Source organism: Micropterus dolomieu, linkage group LG21, assembly GCF_021292245.1.
Source record: "Micropterus dolomieu isolate WLL.071019.BEF.003 ecotype Adirondacks linkage group LG21, ASM2129224v1, whole genome shotgun sequence".
Lineage (NCBI taxonomy): Eukaryota > Metazoa > Chordata > Actinopteri > Centrarchiformes > Centrarchidae > Micropterus > Micropterus dolomieu.
The window spans coordinates 1,883,152-1,893,800 of record NC_060170.1 but is presented as its reverse complement, the minus strand read 5'-3'; the positions used below and the strand labels follow the sequence as shown (position 1 = coordinate 1,893,800).

The 10,649-nt window shown below is 39.9% G+C and overlaps 1 protein-coding gene across 2 annotated transcripts in view; it reads left to right on the top strand.

The window, feature by feature from the left end:
- gtf2h2 (general transcription factor IIH, polypeptide 2) overlaps positions 1-9,572 on the top strand; it is a 19,471-nt gene extending 9,899 nt beyond the window's left edge. Inside the window, exons 2-15 of one of the 2 annotated variants that reach the window (XM_046035962.1) lie at positions 503-602; positions 688-765; positions 2,489-2,525; positions 3,097-3,183; positions 3,278-3,328; positions 4,021-4,075; positions 4,264-4,369; positions 4,450-4,540; positions 4,712-4,907; positions 7,061-7,124; positions 7,225-7,328; positions 7,489-7,591; positions 7,671-7,710; positions 9,093-9,572. In XM_046035962.1, the coding sequence (XP_045891918.1) occupies positions 547-602; positions 688-765; positions 2,489-2,525; positions 3,097-3,183; positions 3,278-3,328; positions 4,021-4,075; positions 4,264-4,369; positions 4,450-4,540; positions 4,712-4,907; positions 7,061-7,124; positions 7,225-7,328; positions 7,489-7,591; positions 7,671-7,710; positions 9,093-9,203 (1,179 nt within the window). In that variant the 5' untranslated portion in view covers positions 503-546 and the 3' untranslated portion in view covers positions 9,204-9,572. The remainder of the gene's footprint in view (positions 1-502; positions 603-687; positions 766-2,488; positions 2,526-3,096; positions 3,184-3,277; positions 3,329-4,020; positions 4,076-4,263; positions 4,370-4,449; positions 4,541-4,711; positions 4,908-7,060; positions 7,125-7,224; positions 7,329-7,488; positions 7,592-7,670; positions 7,711-9,092) is intronic. The other variant, XM_046035963.1, reaches the window with a different exon arrangement.
- The last annotated feature ends 1,077 nt before the right edge of the window (positions 9,573-10,649 follow it).

Genomic DNA, 10,649 nt, shown 5'->3' with positions numbered 1-10,649 from the left:
ATCCAGGTCATAGTTATCCAACGAAGGTTAAAATCAAGGGCAACTGGAAGACGTTTCGTCCCTCATCCAAAGGACTTCTTCAGTTCTGACTGACTGGCAGGGAAACTCAGCTATTTAACCTCAGTGGGGTCGTTATCCCAGGTCATTGATACCGCTGTCGTCACAATAGCTGAGTTTCCCTGCCAGTCAGTCAGAACTGAAGAAGTCCTTTGGATGAGGGACGAAACGTCTTCCAGTATCTTCAACCAAGTCCAGTTGCCCTTGATTTTAACCTTCGTTGGATATAGTCTGGTCTAAACCCCCAATGTTTCATGATCCTAAAAACGCCGCTGCTTACAACTAAACAGTGTGTTTCTAGTTAGTCTTTACTGCCTATTTTGTAACCTGTCTTTTAACGCTGATTGTTAAGCAGCCCACACGTTACTCCTTGCTATTCCTCTGCCATAAGTGGAGTTTGGAGTTGACTTACTCTATGTATTAATGCAAAGCTGTTGTTTCCCAGGTCTTTGGCTATTAGCGTTTGTTTAATTCTGTCCGGTAGACATTATGGATGAAGAACCAGAGAGAGCCAAGCGCTGGGAAGGGGGCTACGAGAGGACATGGTAAGAGCGTTAAATGGAGATTGGCAGGTTGAGGTCTGTGTTGTCATTTGATGCAACATTGTGGAACTAATGTATTCTCCTACAGGGAGGTGCTGAAGGAGGACGAATCTGGCTCACTCAAAGCCACGGTGGAGGAGATCTTGTTCCAGTCCAAAAGGAAAAGGTGTGTGTGGTTTGAAACCGTGTTTAGGCCAGCAGGTATTATGGTAAGGATGGTCTGTGCGAGGCTTGAACTTTGAATTTTTAGGTTTTACAATAAATATATGCATTTTCATATGATTTTGGACCATTATTATTACCATATCTGTGTACAACAAGTTGGAAAAGCTAGAGCAACAAACAGCACCCAAAAAGCTTAAAGACAAGCCTAGCTGCAGCGTGAGAAACCCTGTTAATTTCACCTGAGAATCATTATAGATAGGATTATTCATGTTTTCCTTTTGTGTCTTAATTTATAGCTTGTGAAATGTAGCTGTAGAAATGTATACAAGAAATAGGTAATGTGTAAAAACCAGCATATTCATTCACTTCCTTCAGTATGATTAACATTAGCATTTCATTTGTTAAAGTCCAAAAGAAATGTCACCTCATTAACTTAAAAGGTGATTAAGATGAACTATTAAAAAGACTAAAATACTACTACTAATAATAATACTAGTAATAATAATATCATATGTCAAATTTCATGTCACTTCTATAATATTAATGGGCTCCTCTGAATAGGCAAAGAAATTATATATATATATATATATATATATATATCAGGTAATAACTATTTATAGTTATTACCTGAAATATAATATAATATAAATAAAATATAATAATATATCTCATTTCCGACGTACCGACTGTAAGACAAACGGCTTGCAGATATATTTAGAATTACGTTAAGCAATATAGTTTAACCCTTCATTAAAGTTAGCGCTCCTCTACTGATATGCATGGCATTAGCCAGCTTTGTGGCTAATTTAGCAACGGGCAGCGTCAACTGCTGTAAGTTATGTTTAAGAATAGAAGCAATGAATTAGAGAGAAATAAGAGAACCATTCGCTAGAACTGTTTCAGAAATAAATCTACAACCACTCGCCTATCAGTACCATAACATTAAACACACTGCTGTGAGCCTGGAGAGGAAAGTGAAAAGCGGGAGAGTTAGGAAGTGTAGTATGGTAAGAGGAGAAGTGATGAGGGCTATTTTTATTATTATTTAAGTTATGTAATTGACATGACAAATGACTAACTCACTGGGAACACTGAGTGTGAGAGCTAACAGGAGCTACTCTCCGTGCGCCCTCTGTGGGCAAACTATGCATCACTCAAGACATGAGGGAAGGATCAGACTCTCTGTTTCTCTTTTTAATAGTCATATATCGGCACACACTCAATATAGGGGAAACACTGGAGTTACATTTCTCTGAACTTTGACCTTTCACCAAGCTCAATAGTTTAGTTCACTGGCATGGCATGGCATCTGCTTCCTAATGTCTAGTTCAGTGTCACATTTGTTTACTTCACATCACCATCCTGAAGAAATCCCATTCAATATCTCCCCTAAGACAGACTCACATTTCATCAACCATTTCTCACATTTCATATACCTTGTACATACTACATTGTTGACATACTAGACATTAGAAAAAATTATAATAAAATGTTCTCATTCATAGCATTCGTTTCAATGTCTCACTATGGGATGTGCCTGCCCGTTTATTTCATGATGCCAGTCCTGATTGGCTGGTGATCGTGTGTGCACAAGCAGTGATTGACACTGCCTTAGAGAGTCCTCCTGGCTCTGATTGGTTGTTTTGAGTCAGGCACGGTGGAGTCTTGCAAAGCCAGAGGAACCATCTTCTGATGACTAATCTGCCGTCTTGTTTACATCATAGGGTGATAGAGAGCCATGGACAAGTAAGGCTTGGAATGGTGAGTCAGTCGCACCTACCTCCTACAGAACCTTGTACCTCAGTATCTGTGTGCTTCTAAACTCCAAGGTCTCGAAGGTCTCACATTAACATGATGGCAGTTGCTACACAGCATTACTTTTACATATTTTTAAAGACCAAAATACCCCATTCTACTTTTTTAATACCATTTTGGTAAACATTGTGGACAGGAGTTCTTCTGACACATATCATCATTTATCTCTTGTTTTTAATTAGAAATGGTAATATATGTACAAGTCATGAATAGCACAGCAGTAGGTCGCTTGTAATGACTCTTCTTGGCAAAAACAAGTGAGGGGGCCATTATGATGTAAGGAATGCCCATTATTTACATTTATTAGCTAAGAGCCTCAGCTGTTCAGTGTTAAACTGGTCTGTTTGAAATGCAGTGCACAGGGATGATTTTGGTATCAGCACTTGTTCCAGAGACCCTTTTGGACTCCCAGTGATAGCATAACCATAATAACCACACAGGGCTTAATGTATTTTGCTATTTTGTTTGTTTGTTTAAAATGTGTCATTTCCAAAAAAGAGGTTGTCCTATGCTCTAGATGCGTCACCTCTATGTGGTGATTGACTGTTCAAGAAGTATGGAAGACCAGGACTTGAAACCAAATCGCCTCACCTCTACTCTAAAGGTAAACTGTGTAGCAGAGCCATCACATGGTACACCAGAAGACATACGGTATAATCAGCTGTAAAGCACTCTCTCTTTTCTCCTTACCTCTTCAGCTGATGGAAGCTTTTGTCGAAGAATATTTTGACCAAAACCCCATCAGTCAGGTATGTTTATACAATTCTGAGTTTGGTGTATGTTTTACACTGAAGCCCATTGAGACTTTACATTTGTTTAAACATGGTAGGTTTTGGTGAGTTCATTGGAAAATATTATAGTATATAGTATAGTTATATTCTTGTATAAAGATACAAGTAGTAAGTGTAGGTCTCCTCAGTCATGTTGTAAGGACACAGGATTTGAAGGCCACTACACTTGGTCCTAATGCCTGCATAATATTAAAAGACTAACGTCATCATTTAATTCATAATATTTTTTTAATTCTACCTGACCTATACTCTGTTGTCCATTACTTTATAGTCCAGCTGATATAGTAGTATACCCTTCAGACAGGAAAGCGAAACAAACTGAAAACACTTGTGATGGGTAGTAATCTCACCACAAATCCACACATATGTTAACTTCAGCACCTCTGATAAAGTGCAGCTCACCTTTCTAAACAGCAAGGCTGCACTTCATTTTTTAGATGGATATATTGCAAATCTTTACCAGCTATGTATATCTCTGTCACAAAATGGTTGCGACTCACAGCGCAAGAGGGGGGTTCACTTTATTAATGTCACAGTGCTGCCGGTGTTGCATCAGCAGAGTGAAGCAAGTCGACGTTATCAGTTATAGATTTGTTTTTCACTGCATGAGAAAATTGATGTTCTGTGACCTAATGACATGTTTTTGTCAGGTGGGCATTATCACCACAAAGAATAAAAGGGCTGAGAAGCTGACTGACCTGGCAGGTGAGGATCACATAAACTGCTAATGTTGGACTCCATCCCTGTTCAGAGAAAGCTTCAGGCTTGAGTGTTCCTCTGTCATCTGTCAACCTTCACTTACCATTGGCTGTGAGCTACAGCCTCCAGTCTGTGAAGTTACCCCATGCAGCTTTAATAATGTGGTGTTATGTGTTGTTCTGTTTCACGGCCAGGAAATCCAAAGAAGCACACTGATGCTCTGAAGAAAGCTGTGGACACTGTGTGTGTAGGAGAGCCATCCCTGTACAACTCTCTTAACCTGGCCATACAGACCCTCAAGTAGGTCCTGCAGTGTGTTATATTTTTGGTTGGTTTCTGTAATAGTGCTAAACTCAGCTGGTGCCTGTCTTTGTATGAAGGCACATGCCTGGACATACGAGCCGGGAGATCCTGATCATCCTCAGCAGCCTCACCACATGTGATCCAGCCAACATCTACGAGCTGATCAAGGTGAAGTCACACTGTAGCTCAGGGTGCACAATCAGCACTGTCCACTTGTTAGCTTAAAATGCAGTTCAGCACCTGGGCTGATTGAACATCTGGTGATTAAACTCTCTCTCCCACTAATGTACCAAAGGAATCTTAAAACAATACTGTATAATCGTGTTCCTCCTTTGTCAGACCCTGAAGTCTCTGAAGGTGAGGGTGTCGGTGATTGGACTGTCAGCAGAGGTCCGTGTGTGTACAGTGTTGACCAGGGAGACGGGCGGCTTGTACCATGTTATCCTGGACGAGAGTCACTTCAAAGAGCTGCTGATGCTGCATGTCAAACCTCCTCCAGCCAGCTCCTCATCTGAATGCTCTTTAATACGCATGGGTCAGTAAACAAACGCTGTCTCTGTCTCTGATCAGCAATTTCTAAATGAACTGGAAACATAAAACTAGGCTGTAAGGTTGGCTTAACAAACTGGCATCCTGCTGCGTCACAGACCTTTTAACATTGAAGGAGACCTATTATACTGCATTTCCAGTACTATATTGTATTTCTGTGACTCCTGTATGGTAGCTTTGCATGATTCAAAGTATTTAGTCCACATCCAATCTTATTTTGCACTTTCTTCTTTAGAAAAGCCACACAAACTTAATTTTTCATTACAACCAAAAAAGCACTTTCTTGGCAACATACTGAATAACTTCAACTTCAAAGGACAGGCATATTGTCCTGCGCTGAGTGGTACAGACAGACTGAGTGTAACTGTTGCCAGGAGGATGGGGCTGTGCGCAGATGACTATATATAGAAAACCATCATATGTATGACATCATACGGAGCCAAGAGTAGAAAAAACTGTTGAAATTGGAGCGTACAGAACAGGGGGAAATCTGAGGTTCTGGCTCACAGGGATTTCTTTTAAATATGTTTACCTCATTATTTGAATCTTTGACCATCTTTAACATGAACATCTGACACTAACATTATTGATTAAGGTTGTCATGATTGTGGAAATTCTAACTTCGATACAATATTGATATTTATATTCGATACCATTTTCAATTCCAAAATTGACACATTGATTAAATTACTGAATTTAATTACGAAAATTATTTAATCAACTTATCTTAGTGAGAAAAGTTAATAGTACTATGTGTTAAGTAGAACGGCATCAGTTTATTTACTTCTGACCTTAGTCAAAGTTTTTCCTATCAACTGAAACTCTGCTGTTTGAAGTTACCCGAGACTTTTTTGTCCCCGGTTTAATTAACTAAAAGGTTCCTTTAGCCCATTGTTGTGTACGTTTCCACCGTTGTCTAAAGAAGTACAAAGATAAGGCAAATTAACCAGCTGATGTAAGCCTGGACAAAGCGATGGACTGGCATCATTATTTAGTAACGACTATCCATGAGCAATATTTATAAATGAACATCAGATTTGTTTGGAATATAATGAAAAACTATAGGCTATGCTTGACCATTAAAAACAGCTTTTCTGTGTATAATGGAGAGACACAAAATAAAGTTTGTTACAAATTTAATAACAAACTGGACAAAAGCCATCAAGTTAATAAAAGAACTCCAGCACAGAGAAAGAAACAAAATATAAAATCGCGTCAGTTTGAAAGGTTATTAAAACATTTCCAGCCAACAAGAGCTGCAGATCAGTTGGCAGGCACTCACATCTGTGTCCTCTTGACTGTCGGAGGAATGTGATTTTTAACGAGCTTTATTACCTGCTGTAATCAGCTGTTCCGTTTCCAAAAACGTTTGCAAACAATGGTGGAAAAGAGAGGAGCAGTCGTAGAAAAATAGCCGACATTCTTGACTGAAGTCCAGTAACCTCTAATCGACCATTCAGAAATTCACTGCAAGGCTTGAGTTTGAAATAATATCTTTGAATAATACTAAGGTTTGGAGCCAACACTTGGAACAGTCCCTCCCAATTTTACCCCGAGCACCACTAGAACTATGTGAAATTAGACAGGGAAGGCAACAATAAAATGTTTATTTTTGTTTCTATAAAATACATTCATAAAGGCCAGTGCTCCTAGGGCTGGGCAATATGGCCAAAAATGTTATCACGATAAAATAAATTAACATTTGATCATTTCATATCGATAATTATCAGGATAAATGTTAAATCATTATTTCTTTAAGTTTAAAGGCATGTGGGTTAGGTGAAGGGTTAGGGTTAGGGGTTAGGTAGATTATTCAAAACAGTTTTGATAAAAATCTTTTTTCAACAAATATGCATGAGTAAAATTAAGTAAAATCCTTTTTTCAGTCCGTTTTCCTCAACAAAATAAATATCTTAATAGGAAAATTAAGTGCTAATTTGTTTGTGATTCAAATGAATTGAATCAAATATTTATTATTATTTGTTATATTGTTATTGAGAAAACATATATCGCAATAATAATCATTATTGTTTTATTACTCAGCCCTGCTTGCTCCTCATCAAAATATCACTAAAACTATAAAAGCATCTACTGAATATCTGTCTCAGATTTTCTTAATTTGAATCTGTGTTTGCTCAGGTTTCCCTCAGCACACCATCGCCTCTATTACTTTCCAAGATGCCAAGCCTTCGTTCAGCATGGCGTAAGTACAAGACAGTGTGATTTAAATATTGTGGGCGGGACTGTGGGCAGCCACTGTCTGTGTGCTAGAATGAAGACATGTTCTTTGTACTGTCTCCTAGTCATCTGGACAGCGGCAGCGGCCCAGGTCTGTCTCTGGGAGGATACTTTTGTCCGCAGTGTCACGCCAAGTACACAGAGCTTCCCGTGGAGTGTAAAATCTGTGGTATGTCTGATGGGTGGATTTTTGTGTGTCAGTGTAAGATTAGAATAAACAAGGGTTAATTTTCTTCCTGTCGCAACAAAAAGTACTGCATTTCTTTTTGCTGCTTTTTCAATAAGTACCATAGCTTTGACTGGTGTGTTTCGGGTGTGCTGTCTCTAAGGTTTGACTCTGGTGTCAGCCCCCCATCTTGCCAGATCCTTCCACCACCTCTTTCCGCTCCAAGACTTTATAGAGAGTGCTGTGGAGGAGCTTCAAGGAGACAGGTTGGTATGATACACACACACACACACACACACAGATACTGTGCCACCATGTATCTAACCTGTTATGATTTTGTTTTAGGTTCTGTCAAGCTTGTCAAGGGGAGTTGAAAGATAAAAGTGTAAGTACAGTAGCTGTGTATATGTACTGTAGACACCCTACTGGATATGTAGAGGCCTTGTAGATGGTAGAAAATATGACCCCCCCCTTTTTTTTTTACACATGACCCTTAAGGGCGCAGTGGGCAGCCACAGTGCAGCACCCCGGGACCAATTGGTCTGAACTGAGAACCTAACATGTTTTTGATGGTGGGGGAAACCGTAGCAAAGGAAACTCACGCAAACTCCACACAGAAAGGCCTGGGACAACTGGGGTTCAAACCTGTGACCTTCTTGCTGTGAGGCCACAGTTCTATTCACTGGGCCACCGTACCGCCCCAAATAGCATTACAAATTAGTGTGATTATTATGATGAGGTTCATGGTATGTGCCCTGACATCTCGGCCACCAGGACACTTTATTGTCACAATTACCACTAGCCTTCCAGCTGCAAGAGGCCTGCATTACAAACGAGAGGTGTAGTGGAGTTTGAAAGACGAAGGTATTTACTAGGCATGGAAGATTTAATAAAGACATGGTGTTGAGTTGGAGTACAGGAACTAGTTTCTGTTTGAGCACTGTGTGAATGCAGATGTAGTGTAAAAGCGCTTTGAGTGGTCGAAAAGACCAGAAAGGCGCTATGTGGAGCGTTTACATTTTTAGAGCTTGACCCATCCTCAGGACTAAAAGTCAGGTTAACTTGCACTCTGCTTCAATATTGACGATTATTTTTTTTAAGTCTGTCTGATTAGTCTATAGCATGGTCATCCATGCTTTTATTTAATCTAGGTTGGATTATTGTATTCAGGGCTAAGCCAAAAAACTATCTCACGACTTCAGCTAGTACAAAACGCAGCCGCTCGACTTTTAACTAATACTACAAGACAAGATCACTTCAGTCCTGTTTTAGCCTCCACTGGTTACTTGTTAGTTTTAGAATTGATTTTAAGATTTTATTGATCACTTTAAAAAAGCACTTCATGGTTCTGCTCCCAGCTACATTGCTGAATTGCAGCTCCCCTATGAGCCAGAGTGCGGCCTCAGGTCCTCGGGCAGAGCTCTGTTAGCTGTTCCGAAGTCCAGGCTCTAGACTAAAGGTGACTGGGCTTTTACAGTTAGTTATCACTTCTCAAGACATACTTTTACAAAAAAGCCTTTTATTAATTTTAGTGCATCCTCCCATTGTCCTCTTGTCCTATATGTCCATTTTAACTGTATCACTGTTGCACGTTTAATCTCTTTTAACTTTATGTAATTTGAAATTGCTTGACTTAATTTGCCTCTTTCTTGAAATGTTTTTAATTTGTGTTTAACCATGTAAAGCACTTTGTAAAACAGTTATGATAAGTGCTGTATAAATAATCTGTTTTTTATCTGCTCTCCCTCTCTGTCTTTGTGTTTCTAGATATTTATCTGCCCATCATGTTGCAGTGCGTTCTGTGTGGAGTGTGATCTCTTCATCCACGACTCGCTGCACTGCTGCCCCTGCTGTATTCACAATCAGAGCGCCCCCTGAAGCTGACTGTCTGACAGTGGTCAGACTCAGCGGTCAACAAGGGCTCAATGAATTTGCTCTTATTGGCTCATCATATCCTTCATATTAGTCTTGTCCACCTCTGATGGGACATATATGATGCACACAGGCTGTCAGTGGACCATCCAAATGGTCAAAGGTGTTGAAAGATTACCACAAAATATTGGATAATTTCAGTTGATCCACATGGTAGTTGGAAGCAGTTGTTTTCTTGCTAAAGATGATACCAAGTTGGAGCAAAGCTCCTGTCTGCTCTGTGAACTGCATCTGAGCCATTATATATGTCAGAACTGTTTTGTACTACAATTCTGTTGGTGACATGGTAATAAACATATTTTTTTGAAATTGAAATGTGTTGTGTAGGTTCAGAACAGGCCTTTATCCAGTTGTTCTTGTTTTCCACTTTCCCAACTCTTACATTTTCTATGCTGAATAGATAGGTAAGAGGTAGCGCTGTAGCTACCATCAAGATCTAAATAAACTTTATATTCCCCTGAGCGAAATTTGTCTTGGGCAACAGTGCCACATAAGGCTGCAGTAACAATCAGTAACAGCATATGGACTTCAGTCACACACATGAATACTATGGCAAGCTGTTTTAACATTTATTCCTTAAAACTCACTAGTCATTATTTAAAGACTACTAGTACTTACTTATTACGCCACCTAGAAAATTGGAAAAGATTATCCCCTCGTTCACGTTCAACCTACATGTACGAAATTTTTTGGGGACATGTATCATATCAAGACGCACAAAAAAGCCTCAAGAACCCATACCCTTAAGTCAACAGGAAGTTGGCCATTTTGAATTTTACGTCAAATTTTGGATGATTTACACACTTCGTACTTTAACGAACTCCTCATAGGGATTTAGTCCGACCGACTTCAAATTTGTGCTGTGCCTTCTAAAGGCATTGAAGATGAAAAGTTGTGCTATTTGCGTTTTCGTCAATGGGTGTGTCCATGGCGTGGCGTCAAAGATCAAGTCTTCGCCATGACACAGGAAGTTGTTGTAACTTCAGTGTACATGCTCACATCCGAAACAAACATTACGTGCTTGATAACTCTCCCACCCCGCTATGGAGGACCGATCCTGACACAGTCAGAAATAAATACAGAAATAAATAAGTGCTCAATAAATAAATAAGCATCCAATTAAATACACAAAAAAATAAAGTAAATTAAAGCTGCAAGCAGCGTTGGGCGGGCCCTCGCACTTGTAGCGCGTCCGCGCGTGAACCGGCCGAGTTGCATATTCTGGAGCTCTGCCGGTGCGGCTGTGAATTTCCTACGCGGTTCCGACGCCGCATGAAGGTGCTATATGTCACTTCCTGTGTCCCCTATGTGGAGCTACATAGCACCTGCCGCTATGAATATAAATCGGTATTGACGTGTAGATGTCTGCGGGGTGGGAGAGTTATCAAGCAC